At 43.9% G+C, this 23,155-nt stretch overlaps 2 protein-coding genes across 10 annotated transcripts in view; one reads left to right on the top strand and one right to left on the bottom strand.

Annotated features, from left to right (window-relative positions):
* The window catches only part of SNX25 (sorting nexin 25), a 217,410-nt gene extending 213,499 nt beyond the window's left edge, over window positions 1-3,911 (top strand). For 3 of the 4 annotated variants that reach the window (XM_068278701.1, XM_068278697.1, XM_068278699.1), the window contains 2 exons: window positions 551-651; window positions 3,308-3,911. In XM_068278701.1, coding sequence (XP_068134802.1) covers window positions 551-651; window positions 3,308-3,403 — 197 coding nt within the window. In that variant the 3' untranslated portion in view covers window positions 3,404-3,911. The remainder of the gene's footprint in view (window positions 1-550; window positions 652-3,307) is intronic. The other variant, XM_068278698.1, reaches the window with a different exon arrangement.
* A 1,023-nt stretch (window positions 3,912-4,934) lies between these two features.
* Window positions 4,935-23,155, bottom strand: part of LRP2BP (LRP2 binding protein) — a 32,903-nt gene continuing 14,682 nt past the window's right edge. For all 6 annotated transcript variants that reach the window (XM_068278706.1, XM_068278705.1, XM_068278703.1 and 3 more), the window contains 5 exons: window positions 19,618-19,760; window positions 19,231-19,336; window positions 11,923-12,146; window positions 7,969-8,134; window positions 4,935-5,129 (listed from right to left, as the gene is read on the bottom strand). In XM_068278706.1, coding sequence (XP_068134807.1) covers window positions 5,064-5,129; window positions 7,969-8,134; window positions 11,923-12,146; window positions 19,231-19,336; window positions 19,618-19,760 — 705 coding nt within the window. In that variant the 3' untranslated portion in view covers window positions 4,935-5,063. The remainder of the gene's footprint in view (window positions 5,130-7,968; window positions 8,135-11,922; window positions 12,147-19,230; window positions 19,337-19,617; window positions 19,761-23,155) is intronic.

The raw sequence follows: 23,155 nt of genomic DNA, 5'->3' as shown, positions 1-23,155 counted from the left end.
TGTCTATGGCCAGTCTCCATTGCCGTTCACCCTAATTATAATGTGTGTCTTATAATGCAACTGACCACTGTGAACCTAGCCTTATGTACCTTATGAGTTTAGCGGTATACCTTCCCCTTGCTCCTGTTAGTTAATAGTGGAATAACCAGGCATTTGCTGTGTCATAGCATTTTACTGCGCTGAATAGTCCTAAGCGTCTTTTAGGTATTGTTGTCCTAGTCACTGTTCAGTGGAATTACTCCTGGCTAGATTAATAAAAAGAACATCGCAATGTCGGGTTCTCTGCCTGTGTCAGGGTCCGCTGTGTAATTCAGAAAGACAGAGACACAGGAACCATTTACTTTCAGAATGAGACCCGTACATTCTGTACGCAAGGAAATGCACTTTGAAGCTTGCAAACAGGTTTCTTGTAAATAAAATGCTTTTAAGAGTGACCCGTTTTCCACATCTACTGGAAAATGAAAGTATGATTGGTTCTTCATAACAAGGGCTCTTGTAAGTCAGGCCAAGCACTTTGTGCGTTCATGGAATTCTCTCTCGCCCATTACAGATGCACTTCAGAACTTGGTGGGACAGCAGAATGCGCGGCACGGCATCATCAAGATATTTAATGCACTTCAAGAAAACAAAGCTAATAAGCATCTACTGTATGTAAGTAAACAATCATCTCAGCCATTTCTATTTTTTCCCCGTTTACTGCGGATTCATTCATTGATGGGTTGTACTTCATTCAAACATATCTGACATAATCTGCCTCTTCAGTCTCCTCACCATTAGTAAGCAATTACTCAGGTAATGGAATTGCTGCACTCATCCCGGCTATGCAGAGGCCACTGCAGTCTATTAGATTAGCTTGTCAGTTCATCTGCCTAATGTGGCTACTGATGACTCCTAATGTGTTCCTCTGGGCAGCTCTGAGAACGTGACGCAGAAGCCCCAATACACTAGAGATCAGTCAGCAAGGAAGGCCTTCTTGTTTTTCACATTATTCATCAGTTTTATGCAGTTTACATCTTGCTTCTCAAAAATTTGCATTATTTTAAATCCAAATAATGTTATTTAGATGGTAACATAAAAAGTTTTAAATCCGGGTGATACCATTTATTGGCTAACTTAGAGTACCTGAGACGAGACAAATTTTTTTTTTTATACATACCTGGAGCTTTCTCCAGTCCCCTTCAGGCGGATCGGTCCCTCACCGTTGTCCTCCAATGCTTGGATCTTTCACTATGGGTTTCGGTAATTTTCCAAGTGGGCGCAGTTCGGCTGCACATGCTCCCCCGTCGCGCTTCTGTACCCGGGAGCGTTCTGCACCTGCAGAGTAGTACTGCGGAAGAGCAGAACTCTCCTGGATGGGGCCGCGCATGCGCAGTAACACTCAACCTGGGAAATTACCAGGACCCATAGTGGAGGATACAGGTGGTGGCTGAGGACGGTGAGGGACCGATCCGCCTGAAGGGGGCTGGAGAAAGCCCCAGGTATGTATAAAACGTTTTGGTTTTTTTCCCCTGCTCATCTCAGGTTAACTTTAAAAGAAAGAGTAAGATTTTGGCCAATAAGCTTTCTTCAGACTGCTGTATGCTGGCAAGGGAATGTACCATTCTTTTCTGGCTTATTCCTGCGCCTCCTGGCAAATGGACAACCACCCAATCCAACATTGTCAGGAGTTCTTTGAATAAGCCAGAACAGAATGGAACATTCCCCTGCTGATAGAAAAGGTATGAGACCTGCAGACACATCTGCTCCACTGACAGGATAGCAGTCCCAGGTACATAACAGGTATACAAAATACAAGCTACCTTTTCCTTTGATTCTACCATGTCTTAAGAAGACTTATTAGCTGAGAGCTTACACTCTATTTCCACTTTATTTCCAGTTAGCTAATAAATGGTATCAGCCATCAGTAAACCAGCAAGTTATAAATCAGGATAACATGGTACAATGCTCTAATGCTACTACCGGTATTGTCACATAGGACAGCATGGCTTTGCAGCCACTGCAGGACTGAATGCCATCCCGGACATTATATGCTTGGTGTTGGTATGTGTTTCTGTGGGTTTCCTCCAAGTGGTCCAGTGTCCTCTTGAATCCCTAACGCATATTGGTAGATTTACTGTCTCTTCTAAATTGGAGATCGTAGGGTAGGGACATCAGATTGGGGGGTGTAAGTGATGAGAATTGTTTGATATTTTGTGTAAAGCCCTGTAGAAAATGTCCCTATATAAATGTGTAATGGTGACAGTACATACAACTTTATACCGAGGTGCCACACCCCACCAACCCTGTATGTGCATGTACTGAGGGAAAGCATATCAAAAGTAACCATAATAACCTGCAGCAGAGTAATGAAACATTCTGGGAAATCCTTCACAAAGCCTGTATACCCACATAAAAGCTTGTGGTGTGTAAGCTCTATAAATTGATCACCTCTGTATTGATATGCTTAAGTCTTTATTATTGCGTATTTCTAGCTGACCTCTTCTACGGAGCTTTTATAGTCGATAGTTTTTACACTATCTGTCCCTCAGAGGAGGTCGCCACCTCCTCCGGATTATACTGTAATACAAACACCATTCATTTCCTGGCAGTGTCCTGTATAGACTAGACTATAGCTAGTTTGCAATATCCTCAGTGCCCTGATCTACGGTTCTGCTTTTATGGTGGCTTTTCTTCAAAGATTTTTAAGCCACTTGGTGATAAAAAAAAATGTTTTTTCTAAGAATGCAAAAGTTCTTCTTTGATGACAGGACTGGTCTACCGGGTATTAAAACCAGTGAGCCTAATCGAATTTAGACTTTTTACTAGGGATGTCGAACCTCTCCCCATCTTCTGAGAAGCACAAGACTACTTATTGTTTTCAAACACTGCTCCCCCTCAGCAGCCTGTAAAATATGTCTTAGCAGTTTCCTTGAAATGTTACCTTGGCTGAAGAAACAAAGTGCTCCACAGCTACACTCTGAAGAAAGAATATTATCAAACCAAATGTCAGGATGCAGTAACCTAGGGATGCAGGGAAAGGCACTTCCTGCCCAGTTTTCCAAAAACTGATTTAAAAAAAAAAAAAGTTTAAAGTACTTTTTATTTAGAACGGTATTGGAAGATTTTGGGAACGCTACTGTTGCAGGTACAGTGTGATGGGCCTGCTTTCATTCTGCGGCCCTTATTAGGATAACGGCTAAAAAGTTATTGGCTAAGGGGCAAAGAGGGAAACGCCCCTTTTCCTTAATTTGAACTCTCCTTTTTGTAGTTTGAACTCTCGTGTGGCCACACTAGGCATGCTGACGGAATGTGTTTGTGTTTTATCCAGGTGCTGATGGAAGTCTTTCTGCTAGAACTCTGTCCAGAACTGCGGAGTCACTTAGAGCAGCTGAGAGCTGGGCCGTCCTGTGACAGCACAAAGTGAACCACTACTTCTAATGTCTGTGTAACAATAGACATGCTGATTATTTTCCTCTTTTCCATAGAGGGCTGACTGAGGACTACTTAACGCTCCTGTGTCTTTTCCCCCTCTTTATTTTATGAACAATTTACAGGTCGGGGAAGCCGTTGCTGTAGTGTAGAAATGCGGAGGTCACGCACAGTCACCTGTTTTATGTCATTTGGTTGGCGTTCTCTAGATCGTGTGAGGACGGGAGGGGATCTCGCCCGGTTCAGCGACAGACCGGTAAATGCGCTGGACGTACTCCACATACAAAGAGCAGGCGTTTCGTAAGATAGTGATAAATAACTGAATGTTGTACAGATCATTTCCTCATTGAGGATCCTGAACATTCCTGTATTATTTCCGGTGTATTGAAGAATGTTTTGTGCAATACTTTACGTAATGTTATTGTGAATATTTTATTGCTTTTATTTTTACCAAAGACTGCCCATTATTTAAAATATTTGTAAGCAATAAATACAAAAATGAATTTCTGCTTCTTGTCTCTTTATTAGTTTACATAAGAGATGGTTAATGAGATGCAAATAATTATACTGAATATGCAAATTGTATGCAGCTTGGCATTGGGCCAGATATACTTCCTCTCAACTTTGATTGGTCCAATTTTTAAGCTGCATACAAGCCAAAATAATTTGCGTCTCATTGAGCATCTGTAGTTAACATGGTCTGTGGTCACAGGATATTCAGTAGTGATGTGTGGTCACACAGTATTCATTCAGTGACAGGTCTGTGGTCGCACATTGCTTATTGATAGGCCACGTTCACAGTGCGTGTGGCTTTGCATTCCCTGTAGCAGCAAGGACAGCGGCGCTGCACGTTATGCTCGCATTGGATTGGGCACAGTAAAGCATAAAGTCAATGAAAAAGCGTGCTTCCTTTTTGCGTTACCACACCACAACCCGGTATACCGCTATTTACCCACCACACTGTGAAAGTCACGTAGGTGGTGCGCTACAGAGTGGCCATTACACCGCAACGGACCACTGTGAACGGGGCCATATGGTCAGTGGTCTGTAGTCACATTGGGCATGATTAACAAAGCTTTTTCACCTTTTTTCCTCTGTTTTCACTTTATCTGTGTTATATGTTTATGCTCCTAAAGATCACCAATATGATATAATTAAGGTAAGAAAAGTAATATTGAAATTAAGTTACTCAGGAACAGCTTACTTTGAGTTATTTTGCTTGTAAATGTGCTGAAAGGCTATTTTTATTAATTCGGTGAGAAATGAGTCATTTATGAGAAGTTTTGTGAACTGAGCCCATTGTGTTACCATGAGGTAAAAATCTTGTTTGAAATTACTGAACTATCACTGCATGTGTGAAAATCTTAAAGAATACTCAAAGAATTTTTTTTTTTACCACATGAGGTAAATTTACCTAAAACACGACATTTTTACCAAACAGGCCTTAGTGAATTGAGCCAAGTCCTTTGGAGGGAACTCCGTGTGATCTCTCTGATGTGTGTGGATATTTAAAGAACAGGAATATATGCTGTGCTTGCCCTTTACTGTAAGATTTCTGTGCATTCAATGCTCAATGGGAAGTCTTATCTTCTAGAATAAAACATAATGATGAAAAGCCAGTCAAACTGCACTGTAGGGTGACGCGAGGAACAGCACTAGATCTTCCCAGAAATTACATCACTTTGCAGATCTGCACTGATGTCCACATCCAGCAGCAATGCCTGGAAACACAAGAGCACATTTGGTACAAAGTTATCACAACTATAGTGGCTTGAAATTTCAATTATAAGATCAGAAACACTAATTTTCAGCTGTTCAGACTGCAGGTGAGTGCACAGACCAAATCCCTTTGAGAGGAATGTATTTTACAGCAATGACAGCCTGTAGTGCAGGAAGTGACTAGTGTCTGACATGTTGACTACCAGGGACTTTAGGAGTGATCTGACATAAACCACTCAAGAGGCTTTTAGAAGCCAAATGCAAAAGCTGTCAGTCCACAGCAGCACAATTTATTGAACCACACAGCACAAAGCTTATTTTATTCACTTTCATTGGGCTGCCTCTATACACAAGCACTTGCTAATAGGCCTCGTTTCCATCGTTTGCTGACATACAACGCCAGAAATCAGATCCGAATTTGCGTGTGGGAAAATGGAATGAATTGAAATCAGTGGAAACAGCATAATGCTGGCTAGAGTCTGTGATCCCATTCGATGCAAGCACTGTCTCTTTTGGTAAGAAATTTTTGTAATTATTTTTCATATCAGTTTGCAACTAGAGGAGAATTTCCAGAAACTGACAGGAAGCTCAAACTGAACTTCAGTGAAACCATAGCAACTATACATCGTACATACCGCACATAAACGCCTATCCTATTGCTCAAGTAATGAGTTGCACAGACCAGATCTAGTGTGTTACTCCTTTTCAACACCTGCACAGATCCAGTGACAGAAACTGGCTGTGTGAAAGTGCTGCCAGAGATAGACTGGAACAGCTGTGTGTTATAAGGAACATAAAGAAAGCAATAAATACTGTTTTGAGTTCACACTGCACCGCAAAGACAGCAGAATATAACTGCAACACTTTGTGACGTGATTATATTGTCCATTGTGCTGCAGACATTGTGTGGGAGAAGCCTTTGAGGGGAAAATAATACAATTATTTTTCTTTTTAAATAAAATTTATTTATAAATGATTTAGTCAGTGTTTGCCAATTGTAAAATATTTCCTCAATCTGATTTACATTCCAAATGTATCACAGATGGAGACGTCTTTAGTGCTGGTAAGTGTAGCTCTGAGGAATGTTCGTTTCTCCTGAAGCCAGTGAAAATGATGCCTGGTGTCCCAGGATGCTCTGGGTGGAGAATTATGTATAGCTGAACAGTCTAAACAACACTAGGGGAGGGCAGGGTTACATACAGTAGCGTGGATCGGGGGGTTGGCCCTAGGGCTGCGCAGCCGCGGCCAGCTCATGCAGCCATGTTTGTCGAGGCAGGAGAGCCCGACCCGGGTCGGGAGCAGACCCAGGGGGCTATTGAGCGGCGGGGACCCGGCGGAACGGCACGGAGGGCGCAGACGCCTTCGAATATGATGCAGGTATTTAACTTTTTTTTTTTTATTTGGCCTCGGAAGTCCTTTAAGCACCAACTTTTCTTATTTCCAATATTTTTGACAGTCTCAAAACTTTTGGCCAGGACTATACACACTCTGGATTAAACTTATTGAGGACCGCCTCGACTGAGAATCTTCTGTATGTACAAGAGCACCCAGAAGTTGCCTAAAGATCCAGGATGCCGGCATCTCTGCTCCATAGTAACAGACACATAGGTAGCCTGTAGGCCAGTCGCATGCGCGTGTACAGGAATCGGACCTGATCTGTCGACTAAGGGATCCAGTGCCAATCTCTGCAGGAGACATCCTCCTATCTGTGTACAAGTCCTTAATGCTGGGAATACACGGTTTGTTTCTGCCATGCGTTTTTGCTCTTGATTCTTATCTTCCTATCATTTTTCCTATCTTTTTCCATTCACTTCTATCAGAAAACGAGTGGCCAAAGAATCGAAAGCGAGATCAGACATGTCGGAAATTATCGAACCATCTTATCAGCTTAAAATGAACCGTACATTCCCAGCATTACATTCCAGAGTCATTTATATTGCTGCCCCTGGAACCACCAGCTTTCTTATAATGGCATCAAAGCTATCTAGAGGTGATGGAGAATATCTTCCATGGGCACACAGATGGCAAGAAAATCTCCTCCACAAGTAATTAAACCCCTTTCCACATTAAATTAAACTAATTTTCCCCCCCTCACCTAAAAAAAACAAAAAACCCTCAGCACCTGACAAGCAGCAAAGTATTTAAATATGAGATTTTATGTTTTTTCTGTTTTCCTTTGGTGTGCAAAATAGTTACCACACCACAGTGTTACTAACAGGAGTGTCAGATCTGCTGCCTGATGAGTCGCAAAGCCTCCTGCTCTGTGCAGCTGATCATTCCTGCAGCGGGGTGGCAGTTTCTGGACATTCTTATGGCAACAGTACTCGAAACAGTGTAGGCAGAGTACAGTTGCTGTGGTGCCATAGAAAATAATTAGAGCTTTCTATCACTATCAGCTTTTAGGTGGCTGTAGATATTTTTTAATAACATAAGTTAGCAAAAAAGCATTGTCTAACATTTATTCTAGGCAATTTTATGAAGGAATTTCCCTTGAAGCAGTCCAAAGCTATGCGAGTCACAGAAATGGCTTGCCTTAACATTTTTATCACCAGTATATATGCTAGATTTCAGATGTGTACCCAGCTGCCTGCCTGTAGTGGGCCTGAACATCAGTACAATGTGACAGAGAAATTCTAATGTACACAGAGCCATGGGTCACACAGCTGCTCCTAAGCATAGCTGGAGGTTCTAGAGCGGAGTCTGAGCTATGGTTTCATCTTATGCATTTATCAGGGTTTGATTGAAGTGGTGGGTCAGGTATGACTTGTGGGCTGTGTAGTAAGTGAAGCACATACAGTACAGGTCTCTAAACTGTGACAATGAAAAGAATGGAATAGCTACCTGAGTGTAGTATTGCTTAGCGGCTGCGGTGTCCTGATTTACACCTAAACCAAGATGCAGGCATCTGGCCAGGTAGAAGCTGGCTATGGCGATTCCTTTGCCTGTGTACTTCAGGAGACAGTCCGCACTTTGAGCCAGCATGCCAATGTTGTCATTTTGTACAATTCTGTACGACAAAGAGACAGACAAAAAAAAGGTTTCAGTGTTACTAGTGTGTATTATGTGTATACTGCATCTTTTCTTTAGTAACGAGGATCTCCCTTCTACAGTGTGTTTGGTGGTAGAACCATCTACCCCAAAAAGCCAAATGTGCAAAGGTGCAGATTTGACCACTGTGATAGAATCGGATAAGAACTGATGATCCTAAGGGGAACCTTAACTGAAAGGGATATGGATGTTTCCTTTTAAACAATACCAGTTGCCTGGCTGTCCTGATGATCTTTGGCTGCAGTAGTGGCTGAATCACACCCCTAAAACAAGCATGCAGCTAATCCAGTCTGACCAGTCAGAGCACCTGATCTGCATGCTTGTTGAGGGGCTGTGGCTAAAAAGTATTAAAGGCAGAGGATCACCAGGAGAGTCAGGCAACTGGTATTATTTTAAAAGGAAAAAGCCATATCCTTAGTTTAGGTTCCCTTTAAAATATCCAATATGAATATGGATAACGTTTAAAGCAAAACTGTAATGAGCAGGGCCGGATTTCTGGCAAGGCCACATAGGCCATGGCCTAGGGCACCAGAAATTTAGGGGCGGCTCAGTGAGGGGCAGTAAAGCTGTTTTATGCAGCCATCTCTATCTACAAAGACAGCTTTATGCTTTGAACTCTCTGTCCTGTACTTGTGTCGTCCCTGCAAGACCTGTAAGCTCTATCCTGCAGGTACACATCAGTCTAACTCTCATGGTGACACAATGGGTCCATCATTAATGAGATGGAAAACATGACATAAAAGTTCTTAAGGAAAACATAACTAATAATCTATACCCGTATTACTAAAATAGTTATTGTCTGTGACACCAATGATGGAAAGTAAGTAGAATTCTCATTGGGGCACACAAAGATAGCAACCATAAAGACGGTATAGTTGGCCTTGGGCGGTAAAAAGTACAAATCCGGCCCTGGTAATGAGTGGGATATGGGGGGCTGCATCTTTATTTCCTTTTAAGCAATACCAGTTGCCTGGCTGTCCTGCTGACCCCCTGGCACACATCATGCAATTTTCTGTCAGATCGGTTGAATAGATCATTTACAACAGGTCTGATATGATTTCCAATCGTTTTTCTGATTGATTTGGATAGAAACGAATGATCGGAAAATCGATCAGAAATCTGATTCGACCCATCTATCTGACAGAAAATTGCATGGTGTGTACCAGGGTTAATACTCTTAGCCATAGACCCTGAACAAGCATGCAGCAAATCAGAGGTTTCTGACATTATTGGCTGATCTGACAAGATTGCCTGCATGCTCGTTTCTGGTGTGATTCAGACACTACTGCAACCAAATAGATCAGCAGGGCTGTCAGGCAACCGGTATTGTTCAAAGGGAAATAATTATGTCAGCCTTTATATGCTTCTCCTTACAGTTGTCCTTTAATCAAAAATCCATGAAAGGTATTGATCAGACAGGACAAAAACAAAAAATCTAGGTCAATTGAGGATGGGCAGAAGCAGTGGTAGATCGATGGCCTCTATAGCATTTGTCTGCATTGAACAGTGCAATGCTGCAAAAAAAAACTGTAATCAATGCACTAAACACAAAAAAACAAAGCCTGGCTATAAAATACATTTTTTTCAATCGATTATTGGATTATTCAATCGATTATATTTCAATCGATTATTGGAAAGATCATGAGGCTCAGTGGCCACATAGCGCTCTAATGTATCGAGTTACGCAGCACTAGCAGTTCAATCAATTCTCAATAAGATTTCTGCAGAGCCTGAGGGAGATACGCAATAGGTCTTTGTGTGTTTTGGAGCTGCTGAATGCTACAACAGAATTTGGTTACACAAGACTGTGTGACAGGAAATTCTATACTTCTAAACTTATTTTGAAATGTAAGTGCATTACTTTTAAAGTGTAACTGTCGGGCATAAAATCAAAAATCAAATCTTATTTTGATCTGGTAAACAAGTAATAAGGATGCTAACCAGGCAATCCAAAAGTTAAAATCACTATTACTTTTCTTGTTGATAAATGATCATTCCTCAGTTTACCTGACTTATTTCGTACACACACAAAATTTGGTACCCACAAAGGAAGTTGCAGGGCATGCTGGGTTGTCTTTTTGCTTCTCTACTTTCCCCTTAGGAGGGAATGAGGCTTCAGACAATCAGGCTGCATTAGTTAAGTCTGTTTTCCCCTCCCACACCTCTATTCCTCTCTGATTGGCCAATATTTCTCATGCTGAGACAATGCACTTTCTATAGTGGAGGGCAGGCAAATCAGGCAGAGGACAGTAAGGGAGGAAATGCCATCAGGATTGGCTTCAAACTAGCCACAGTTAAAATCGGAAATGCTAAGAAAGATTTCTTTTTTTTCACTGTAGAAAAATCACAAAAATCAAAACATGGACAGTGCAATACATATTTAAGTAGAGCAATTATTTATCTACATACGTACGTGTGTGTTCGTTCTGAGACAGTATGGCTGACTGCTCCTCTTTAAAGTCTACAATTAAAGAGGAACTGAAGAGAGAGGTATATGGAGGCTGTCATGTTTATTTCCTTTTAGACAATACCAGTTGCCTGGCAGCCCTGCTGATCCTCTGCCTCTAATACTATTAGCCATAGCCCCTGAACAAGCATGCAGCAGATCAGGTGTTTCAGTGGTTCAGACTTATAAGTCTGATCTGACAAGACTAGCTGCATGCTTGTTTCTGGTTTTAATCAGATACTACTGCAGAGAAATAGACCAGCAGGGCTGTCAGGCAACTGGTATTGATTAAAAGGAAATAAACATGACAGCCTCCATATACCCCTCTCTTCAGTTCCCCTTTAAAATTGGTTTTACACTGACTGAGCATTTCCTCTGAGGTTTATTGATGCAACTGGAGGGCAACAGGCTGTCATACCCCCAGACAATTGCTGCTGTCAGATGAGCGGGGTGAGCAGGGGACATAAGTGGGTGTGGCCTGTCCTGTGGGGATGTACCCTGTTCCCTCACTGTTTGCATGCTGCGCACTCCAGGTGTTGCCTTAATTAATGTTTTTGCATTATACAGTATGTAGTTTGTTTTATCTGAGGTAAACTTTGTGGAGGTGTTGGAAGCTGCAATCTAAGGAAAGACAAAGAAAGCAACTTTTTCACCTCTGACGCGAGCACTGCTGTGGGTATTGGTGGTCAGACACAGCGATTCTCCACTGATTTTAGTGATTTTGTGGAGCGTAATGGTAACTGAATAGGGAGGATGTTAGTAGGTAATGGGGGAGAAATTTTCCTGTTATCGGACAACTGAAGTGAGAGGGATATGGAGGCTGCCACATACACATGTATTTCCCTTTAAGCAATACCAGTTTCTGGTGTTATTAAATCACTACTGCAGCCAAATAGTAGGGCTGCCAGGCACCTGGTATTGCTTAAAACTAAATAAATATGGCATCCTGGATATATACCTCTCACTACAGATGTCCTTTAAGCAAATTACCACACTATCTGTGCAGCCACGCCTCCTACACTCCCCCAAATTTTGAGGGCATGGATGGGACCTCACCGCTGCAGCTAAATATACCAGCAGGGCTGCCAGGGAACTGGTATTGTTTAAAAGGAAATAAATATGGCAGCCTCATTAATCTTACTTCAGTTGTCATTTAAACAAAATAAAAAAGTAGGTAAATAACATACTTGGACGTTAAAGTATAATTTTACAAATTGATCAGTTAGGCACACTTCCTGCTTATCTAGTTAGGAATAAGTTACACAAATGAATGAAACCGTTATGTTGGTATTCCATGTTACCTCTTGGCTAACTCGACAGCCTTTGTGTAGAGCTTCCGGTGATAGTAGAATGAGACCAGGTGCCCCTGTGCATACACATTGCCACGCTCTGCTGCCTCCTTCAGACACTCCAGTGCAAACTCCAGATTCCTCTGTATTCCCTGTCCATAGAGATACATCACACCGAGCGCTCCCTGCGACTCCACACTGCCATTACCACAAGCTTCTGAGTGCCAGAGGAAAGCCTGCAAGACAGCAGCACATTCTGCTAACCGGCTGCCCTGTCGCAGTCCATAAATCATGTCCTACTGTACTCCCTTACCTTGCTTGTAGTGGCAATTAGGGATGGTCAATGGGATGCCTATGATTCCCACTTGCAAGTGTTTTATGCAACTTGGAAATAGACTAAACCTATGCAGCTGCAACATTAGATTAGTCCAATTTCAAGCTTTATAAATTGTTAATTAGTTTTCAATAACTGCCATCTTGTTGATCATCCTTACTGGGAACAGATATGGCAGGTGTCTACTGTGCTGAATCAGTAGATATGATTAAAGACCTAAAAACAAACACTGGCCTCAATTCACTAAGCTTATCTCCTGTCTTTAATAATGTTTCTAGTGTTATCACCATGGTGATGAGGCATGTAGTACATTTAACTCTTTTTCTAAAGGCGCGTACACACACCGGATTCCTGTGTGTCGGCAGACAGTGAAGAACGGGGATGCGTCTTTCTGGAGGAAGAGGGGGTCAGCAGGAGGTAAAGTGGGGGGGGAGGGGGGCTGGCAGACGGACGGGACTTGCACAGCCACTAGGGCTTATTTTAGGGGTAGGTCTTATATTTCAGGCATGCTCAAAATATGGGATAGGTCTTATTTTAAGGGGATGTCCTTAAAATACTTTCGGGGAAACACTGTATAAGAAGTAACTTATCTATATATCTTATCTAACGTTTAGATAGTTTACACAACAGTTTACATGACGTTACTCACTGAGCGTGCTATAGAAGTAATTCCCTTTATAGTCTATGGTGGCGCTGGCTGCGCCCAAATCTTCCTGCGCTGAAAAGGACTGCTCCGCTTCAACAGTATATGATTATTTCTTCCTGTGATACAATGAGAGAAGCCATGTTCTGTTTGTGATCATTACACACAGGCAAGCTGCACTGCATCTCCACCCCTCAGCCAGTGATTACTTGACTCCCCTCCTCCCGCCTGAAATCTCTGGCTAGTAACACCTCCTGCCCATACTGAGCTTTCATAAGCCCTTGCTACATGGGTCTGAGATTGCCAAGGCACTGGAGAAGCTGTGGGCGACGCTTGTTTAGTTTATAGGGAATTAGAGTATTAAAACAAAACAAACATAAAAAAGTATTTGACTTGAGAAATTCCCTATAAACTATATGAAAGGAACACAATTATGCAATGAGTAAAAGTTTATCTCTGATCCACTTTAACCACCCTAGCGTTCTGGACGAGCTGAGCTTGTCCAAGAAAAAGTTGCTGCTAGTGTTTCGGACGAGCTCAGCTCGTCCAGCACTTCCCCCACTCACCGCTGTGCAGCGTGTGCATTCGGCCGCCTTCTCTGTGCTGCTGCGGCTGCTGCGGGGCTCCCTCTCCCTCCTGCTGGGCTCTGATCGCCGGTCCCCGGCTCCCCCGATCCTCCGGTCCCCGCTCCCCTCTTCTCTCCGCAATTCTCCGGAGATCCGGCAGTCAGGGAAGATGGCGCAGCCCAGCCACTTCCTCTGACGCCGGCTCCTGCACCCCCCAGTGTCCGTCGCGGCGACAGCATCATTAGATTACATAGGGAAACAAACTATGTAATCCAATCATGCTACTGTAATTCAAAAAGTTGTTTGCACAAACACCTGTCAGCTCTCAATAAAAGCCCTGAACAGTTACTGCCTCTCCCTCTTTCAGAGTCCCCAGCGTCCAGTGTTAGTCTGTTGTCAGCTATCATCTGTGATTTCTGTGCGATTACTGCTTTTTTCCAGCCTTAGCTTCGTTCATATTACTGTCAGATTGCGTATTGCTTTCCGTCTTTTTCAAGACGCTGTGATCCCTGTGCGTTTGCTTTTGCTGTTTTTTTTTTTTGTTTTTTTTGTCGCTGCCCGTGACCCCGTACCCTGCTTGGGGTCATGGCCTCGTCCTCCCGGAGGCGTGTGCGTGACGAGGAGTTGCTGGATGTCCTCGAGGCAAGCGACAGCGAAGACGAGCTCCTAGAGGAATCGACAGACAGCGAGGTTCCCGGTAACCTGTCTTCGGAGACGGAGACCAGTGATGAGGAAGCCGAGGAGCCAGTGACGGTCGCACGCACCTGGTGTGAGCTGGGGAGCCCCACTCAAGCTCCGCCACCCAGGTTCCCCTTCACAGGGGCACCCGGGCAGAAGATCGCGTGTGACGAGAGTCCGCTGTCCTTTCTGGAGCTCTTCCTGACTGATGACGTCATCCGCAAGATCGTTGAGGAGACGAATCGCTATGCAGCGCAACATCAGCAGGAATCTTCTCTACCCAGGTTCTCGCGGAGCAGGAAGTGGGAACCTGTGACCAGCAACGACATCTGGGTGTTCCTGGGGCTCGTCATCCTCCAGGGAGTTGTTAGTAAGCCGCTGCAGAAGTGGTACTGGACCACTAATAAGATCCTCAGTACGCCCTTCTTTGGATCTGTTATGTCCGAGCCACGGTACACCCTCATCATGAAGTATTTGCACTTCGGAAACAACAAGGAGTTTGATGAGGCCACCCATCCCGCACCCAAGCTGAAAAAAATTTGGGACCTATACCAGATGATTGTTGCGAACTTCAAGGCTGTGTATGTTCCAGATCGCGACATCACGGTTGACGAAAGCCTCATGGCATATAAGGGGAGACTGAGCTGGGTGCAATTTATTGCATCAAAAAGGGCACGCTTTGGGGTGAAGTTGTTTATGCTCTGTGAGGCCAAGTCCGGGTACATCTGGAACTCTGTAAATTACACGGGCAAATGCACCACATTTGCCCCTCAGTTCAGCCAGTTTGGGTGTGCCACCTCCTCTGTCCTAACCCTAATTGAGCCATTGCTGGATCAGGGGTACTGCCTGACGACAGACAATTTCTACAGCTCCCCTGAACTTTTTGATTACCTGGTCCAGCATAAAACCGATGCCTATGGTACCTTGAGGGCTAACCGTCGCAATCTGCCGCCGGCCTTTTCTGCCAGGAAGCTGAAGAAGGGGGAGGTCGTTGCCTGGCAGAAAGGCAAAATGATGGCTCTGAGGTGGAAGGACAAACGTGATGTATGTGTCCTCAGCACTATTCATAATGCCGAGACTGTCCGCACCACCAACAGGAGTAAACAGGAGGTGGATAAACCCAAAGCCATACTGGATTACAACAACACTATGGGGGGTGTGGACAGGGCTGATGGAGCCATGACCTTCTACCCGGCTGTCCGCAAGCAGCAGCGGAAATATTATAAAAAAAATTTCCGCCACTTACTTGAGCAGTGCTTGTGGAATGGCTATGTGCTCTACAAGAAAAGCTGTGTAAGGCCTGTACCCCACCATGACTTTGTCTGGCAGCTGACGGAAGCAATCTGCATGAAGTACCCCCCACCAGAGTCAACATCTAGACCGGGGCTCAGGGCATCATATGTCGTGAATCCGGCACGGCTTTCAGGGAGACACTTTGTGGAGTACTTGCCACCGACCCCACAGAAAGCAAACCCTACAAGAAGGTGCGTTGTTTGCTGCAATAAGAAGGACAAGGATGGCAAAAAGATGCGGAAGGAGACCCGCACTTATTGCCCCGACTGTGACGTGGCACTTTGCGCATTACCATGCTTCAAGATCTACCACACTAAAGAAGTGTTCTAAAGTACACTTGTACCCTGTATAATTTTGTTTCTGCCTTCATTTATTTATTTCTGCATTGATTTATTTATTTCTGCATTTTCTTTATATTTCTGCATTGAGGAAAAATGCAAGGTATTTGTTTGTCATTAATACATTTTATTTTATTTTTGACAAGAATTAGTGTTTGACACTTTTATTATACTCAGAATGTATACTAAACTCTTGCTTGGCTCATTTTGGTAAGTTACAGGAAAAAGGTGCTGAAAATTAAATGTACCGCTTTTTGCACAGAAATCCTTGGGAATCAGAACGCCGAGGTGGTTAAGGACAGAAATAAGAAATCTCTCACTGTGAAACTTATCTCTACACCTTAATAAGGCAAGATCAGTGTGTGGTGGTAAGTTATCTCTTGCCTTATTTTCTCCAGCATGATCTTAGTGAATTGAGGCCAATGACATTGGCCTACATCAGTGCACAAAGTATAGAGCTGCCAGCAGGGTGGGAGCTTCTTCCTTTGCACAGAGCCATCACCTAATCTCACCCACCCAGTGGCGTTCCTACTGTAGTGCGCAGGGGGGTGTGGCGCACCGGGTGACAAGACAGCCAGGGGGGTGTCGCCAGGACCCCCCACAGCAGCAGAGCAGGAGGGGGAAGCAGCGCTCGAAGGAGGGGCAATGGGGGCAATGGTGGGGAGGGGGGAAATATGCCCCCTCCCTCACCTGGGACCCCTCCTTCTGCCTCTCTCCCCCTCCATTTAGCAGTGGCAAGTGCGGGCTCGGCGGCGGGGAGACAAGCGGAGAATTACCACTTCCGCGTTCAAGCGCTGGCAGGCAGTGTCTTGTCACAGATCTCCGCCTTCAAAGCCGCCCACTGTGCTTCCTTATAAGCGGAAGCACAGTGGGCAGCATTGAAGGCGGAGATCTGTGACGACATGACGCTGCCAGCGCTTGGAACGTGGAAGTGGTGAGTAATTCTGCGCACGTCTCCCCGCCGCCGAGCCCGCACTTGCCACCGCTAAATGGAGGGGAAGAGAGGCAGAAGGAGGGGTCCCAGGTGAGGGGGGGGGGGGATATTTTCCCCCTCCCCACCGCTGCCCCCATTGCCCCTCCTTTTAGCACTGCTTCCCCCCTCCTGGGACATCTATACTGGGGGCAACTGTACTAGCTATACTGGGGGCAACTAAACTAGCTATACTGGGGCAACTATACTAGCTATACTGGGGGCAACTAAACTACCTACACTGGACTGGGGGCAACTAAACTAGCTATACTGGGGGCAGCTATACTAGCTATACTGGGGGCAACTATACTAACTTCATTGGGGGCAACTAGCTTCACTGGGGGGCAGCTATACTGGGGGAAACTATACTAGCTGGAGGTGCCTAGCAGCCCACGTAGTGGCTCTGGGCAATTGCCCAGTTTTCCCCCTATGGAAGAGTCGGCCCTGAATATGTACCCATAGCTTGGAGTTTAGGGCTGGACCTGTATTATGATAGGTGGTACTTGGGTTGGATAAGTTGATAAAACCGGTTCTACACATAAGAAATTAAATAACAGAAGCCTGAACTAGGCTTCGAAAGGGAGAATTCTAGTTCTGATATAAAGCTGCAATCAGGCATGCTCAGATGTACCAAAATTCGGTTCGAGTACATTCGAATTCGCCATATTCAGTTCGAGGTTACGCCTAAAAATTCGTTAAATTCGTATTCATGATTTTCGGGGGTTTTGTGTGTTTTTTTTAAAGTGAATTCACATTGAAATAGGTGTACTTAAAAAAACAAAACTGAAAACGTGACGTGTGGCACTGGCAGCAGGCAATGCATAGTGTGGACCCTGGCGGTGGGACCTCTGACAGCAGCAGGATAAATACAACAGCAGCAGTAGGAGGAGGAGTGACGTGTGGCTCTGACAGCAGGCAATGCATAGTGTGGACCCTGGCGGTGGGACCTCTGACATCAGTAGGATAAATACAACAACAGCAGCAGCAGGAGGAGGTGGAGTGACGTGTGGCACTGGCAGCAGGCAATGCATAGTGTGGACCCTGGTGGTGGGACCACTGACAGCAGCAGGATAAATACAACAGCAGCAGTAGGAGGAGGTGGAGTGACATGTGGCACTGACAGCAGGCAATGCATAGTGTGGGACCACTGACTAGTCTAGACTAGTAGACTAGTAGTATAGTAGTAGACACTAGAAGTATGCACGCACGCAGGTAACTAAGAAACACCTAGCGTAATAGGCTACAAGTAAGTTGTGCGGCAGACAATCGGTGACAATTACAAACGGTCACACACAGTCAGACGCAATCAATCAATAGGCTCGGGCAGGTGAGGTGACAGACAGTCACAGGTCAGGTCACTCACAATGGATGCTGGTGGTGACCTGTCACTCACAGTCAGTAACTAACTCAGTACTGAAACTAGTTAATAATTACTGCTGTAGTCTGTTACTTTATTAAACTAGTACTACTAGTACACAACTAACTAGAATCCCTAACCTACCTAAGCTAGTAGTAGACTAAGGCTACTTAGGCTAGCAGGCCTAGCCTGCTCACAGACTAACACTAACCTAGCACACTATACACTAGCTGACTAAAAACAATCAAAATACTAGCTAACTATATAAGACAACAATAAATGTGTTTAGGAAGCAAAACGCTAGGTTTAGCAGTGAAAAGCACTTGCTCAGACACAGCACAGCACTGGAGAATCTCTCAGTACCAGCAGCAGTCACACAAGTGCGTGGCTCCGCAACATGGCCGCCGCCTTATATACAGGAGGGGAGGGCCAGGCTCCCCTCCTCTGATTGGTTGCTAGGGTTGCCAGCTCCTCGGCAGGAGGACTTCTGATTGGCCCAATCACGTCATCCCCGAATCCCGAAGCCGAAACCACAGCGCCATCCGGCCGAATTCCAGCGCGCGCATTTGGCATGCTTCGTATTCGGGTTCGGCTTGGAATCGCAGCATTCGGGTTCGGATTCGCATGCGGCAAACCTAAAAAACACCCGAATTTTTCGGGGAAACTTCGCATTCGGGGTCCTGCTGAGCAACCCTGGCTGCAATGTTCAGTGCTTTGAAAAGTATTCATCCCCATCAGTGTTTGTCCTTTTGTGTGGCATTATGACCTGGCATTACATTTCATTTACACAACAGGCTTACCACTTCGAGGCCTGGAACCCACTAGCAGTGCTTTTGTAAGTGCTTGTGATGTGAAAAGCTCTTGCTAATGTAATGGGTGTGATCCCACTGGAGCGATGTGATTTTATAAAAAATCCCCCATAGTATTGCATTAGAAAACTTTTTCAAATCGCTAGTGCTTAGAAAAGGCTGCTAGTGGGTTTAAGCCCTGAAGATGCAAAATATTTTTTACTGTGACACAAATAATAAAAACATAAAAATCCTGAGTGAGCACAGGTGTTCACCGCTTAAGTACTCTGTTGGGTCACCTTATTGCCTTTGCTGATGAATTTCATTTACTACATGATGTAATGAAAAGTCACCTTTTTGAGATTCCTGCTGCTTGGCCGAGAATAATACATTCCTAGTGTACTCTGGGCCTTCACACTGGCCTCAGGATTGCCATTATCAGCAGCAAGAAGCCACCACCTGCAGTAAAAGGAAGCAGATATGAGAAACACTGACAGGCTGCTCCCACAGAATCACTCATCTAGGCACTTGTCTACTTGAGGGGACCCAGCAGGAAACCTCCAAATTCTGCTAATGTAATTGGGTGGACAGCAACCTCTGTCGTTTTGTAGTAAACTATGCCAACACTATTCAGCCAATTACAGCGCTTCACATTGTAGACGGTGCTGTGATTGGAGAATGGTTCCCTATGAGGTTTCCTGCTGGGTCTCCTCAAGTAAATTAGCACCAACATCTACTACCTCTCTGCCTCCTCATCAGAGTGACGCGTCCCGCAGCCTTCATAACATGCCAGTCCCAGGTTGTATGCTGCTGCATATTTCAGGTGTTTTGCTCCAGAGCTGTCTGAGGTGATAATTCTCTTAATGTACTCCACACCCTTTCTCTGGAAAAGACAAAATAATGGGTCACTAAAGAATGCATGTGATGAGAGGACTTCTCAACATTTCTCACATGGGGACAGATTCACCAATCCCTACACTATGCAGACAGCGCACTGAAATGGTACTGGGACTTATGCAAATATGCACACCATGTATCATATATGCACACCACATAAAATGTACAGGATAACTTGGGTCAGCGTTATAATTACCAAGTCAAACAGTTGTGCATGTACAAGCAACATGCACTTACTGTATTTGGGCACAATGAGCATCTAAGAATGGCCAGTAAAGTCTAGGTTACTGGACTACCTCCCCAAAGCTTTCTCCCATATAGAAATATGGCAAAAAGTGTTATCAATAAATATTTGTCCTCTGTCAGGAAGCAGACTGGTGGTACTTTACAAGAAGTAGGTGGTGAGCATCTGAAAGATCTTAATCTGCTAACAAACTACTAAAGCACTAAGGGGGTCTTAAAGAGACTCTGTAACAAAATTTTGAGCCTTATTTCTTCTATCCTATATGTTCCTATAGCTGTTCTAATGTGCTCTGTCTAACTGCAGCCTTTCCTAGTTGCACAGTGGCTGTATTATCTCTGTTATATGATCTAATCGTCTCTCCTCTGTCGGGCTGGAATGTGCTGTGCTGCTTGTGATTGGATAGAAGCTATACACACCCTCTCCAGGCCCCCTGCACACTCAGTATGACTCACACACTGAGATACTCTCAGCCTATCACTTGCTATGTCTTTTGTTTGTAAACACTGCCTAAAACTGGCAATTACAAGCCAGGATTGCAGCAGGGAATGGCAGAAACAGCACAGAGGGGCCCAGGAGAACATAATGAATAGAATGGTATGCTTTTTATTGTAAGAATTTTACAGTACAGATTCTCTAAGTCTGTATGAATGAGTGCACAATGAACTTTTGAATCTGAAAAATTGAGTTTGAAAGGCAAAATAATTTAAAATTACAATAGTCATTGTTTCATTAAGAATTTGCTTTGTTCAATTATGGGTTTAGGGGGACTGCAAACAAGTATTCAGATTAGGAAACCATGAGTGATAGCTTTCTTACTGCCTATACATGCTTTAGCCAGCAGATGGCAGCATTTCACTGTCACATAATAGATAACCAGCATACCCAGACAGCTCATGGTGACATAATAGATATCCTAACACTAAAAAAGTGGGGCTTGTGTCCATTGCTCCCCATCTCAACTATACTAAACTCTGCCTTCTCTAAACTGATGACGGAGATAGACTCCTGCAGTCTAAATTACCTCTGGCTTTACAAGGTAGTTTAGCTCATCTGTGGGCAGAACTAACAAAAATAATTTGCCTACACTTTCACAATAGCCAAGAGCCAATAAATGGTATCACCCTGACTTCTTACAAAAATGATAGTTTTGTCTTTGTAATCATTTCAGGTTTGCTGCCTTTTTTGTTTTGATTTTTTATTCCGTTTTAATGTGAATTTACTTTGGGGAAGTAATAAGCAAATAGGGTATTTATGCTTCACAGAAGTTTCCCTGAAGAGGAGACTTGATAAAGCATTGTACTGTCACACAATAAAAATGCAATTAAAGGGGAACTGAAGAGAGAGGTATATGGAGGCTGTCATGTTTATTTCCTTTTAGACAATACCAGTTTCCTGGCAGCCCTGCTGGTCCTCTGCTTCTAATACTATTAGCCATAGCCCCTGAACAAGCATGCAGCAGATCAGGTGTTTCAGTGGTTCAGACTTATAAGTCTGATCTGACAAGACTAGCTGCATGCTTGTTTCTGGTTTTAATCAGATACTACTGCAGAGAAATAGACCAGCAGGGCCGCCAGGCAACTGGTATTGATTAAAAGGAAATAAACATAACAGCCTCCATATACCTCTCTCTTCAGTTCCCCTTTAAGCCAACAAGCTATGAGAAAACATCAATGTGTGAAATAAAGTCCCCCATCTTCACCTCTGTAGATCTTAAAAGGGGACCTGAAATCAGAACTTCCTCTCTGCTCTAAAACATGAACTCAACAGCATAATAACCTTTACAGAAAAACATTTATTTGTTACAGCTGATACAAATCCTGCAATAAATCTGCAGTGTGTCTACTTCCTGCTTTCATGGAAGCAGACATATCGTTAACCTCCTGTGCTTACCAATTAGCTTCCCAGTCAGCTGACATGGGTGAGGGATCAAATTACAACTTGTGATTAGTCAAGAGGGGCCCTCCCTCAACTGCAGTTTTAGCTCTTTATTGGTCCTGTGCTGGTAATAAACACTTCTATAGATGCTTTGAATAGTAATAATCATTAACAAATTGTTCCCCATCTCCTTCTTGCACCTCTGACACTGTGGTTGTAGTTGCAGGGTATGGTGCGCTGTATTAATTGTTATGTAAAGAGTGCTTGTGGGCCCCACTGTAAAACTTGCACTGGGACCCATAGCTCCTTAGCTACGCCACTGCAAACAGGGTGCATTTCTCTGTTTTCCTTCTGTCCTGTGCAAGAGTTCAGGTACACTTTAAGCTTCTGGGTCACATGGCCCCGCCCTTCAGCCACACAGCTTGAAGAAGGCTCTGATTGGCTCACTCCCAGATCTAACCTACCATTAATTAATCACAAATGAAATAAATGTTAGGCAAACTAACAGAAGTGCCCATTATAGAAAAACAATACTCAACAATAGACTCTGTGCCAAACGTAATGACTGAGCTAGCCTGTCAAAAATAAAACTAAAAACTGTGGCACCATCCTGCGGTGAGTGAGCATCTGTTTGGTTCCAAACAAGGTAATTGCTGAGGCTCCTGAGGGTCGGGATAATGCTCAATACACAAATGAGGACTCCGACCTGTCTTCCTCTGCTACTATCTAAAGCAACACTTAGAACAACAATTATTCTTAATATTGATTTGTAAAGCAGCAACAAATTCCGTGGCGCTGTACAAGTAAGAAAAACAAACGTAGTACATAATACAGACAATGGTATACATCAAATATGAACACTGATACAATATACAGAATTGGTAATGACTGACAAATGTAATATAATTAATAAACTGAATAACAGAGTGCAAGATACAAAATAAATAATACATTGCAAGACAGAAAAGGATGAGAGAGCCCTGCCCCTTGCCAGCTTATTCTAAAGGGGGGGGGGGGGGGGGTTAGTATGCAGTATTCATACAGGCAGTGTGTTTTTACTGTAGGTTATCTAGTGAGGAGTACAACTTGGCCAGAGTTCTAAGGGGGAATGGACTCAGAGTATATGCTTTTAGGAAAAAGTGATTTTAGAGGGAGAGTTTAAAGATTTCAAATGTTAAGAGTGATGGATGTGTTGTGGAAGGGCATTCCATAGGATGGGTAAAGCACTTGAGAAGGTTTGTGCACGGTGAATGCAAGGAGGT

The sequence above is a fragment of the Hyperolius riggenbachi genome, chromosome 1 (assembly GCF_040937935.1).
Source record: "Hyperolius riggenbachi isolate aHypRig1 chromosome 1, aHypRig1.pri, whole genome shotgun sequence".
In the NCBI taxonomy this organism is placed as follows: Eukaryota; Metazoa; Chordata; class Amphibia; order Anura; family Hyperoliidae; genus Hyperolius; species Hyperolius riggenbachi.
Note: the sequence above shows the minus strand (reverse complement) of the source record. Positions and strands in the feature narration are given on the sequence as shown.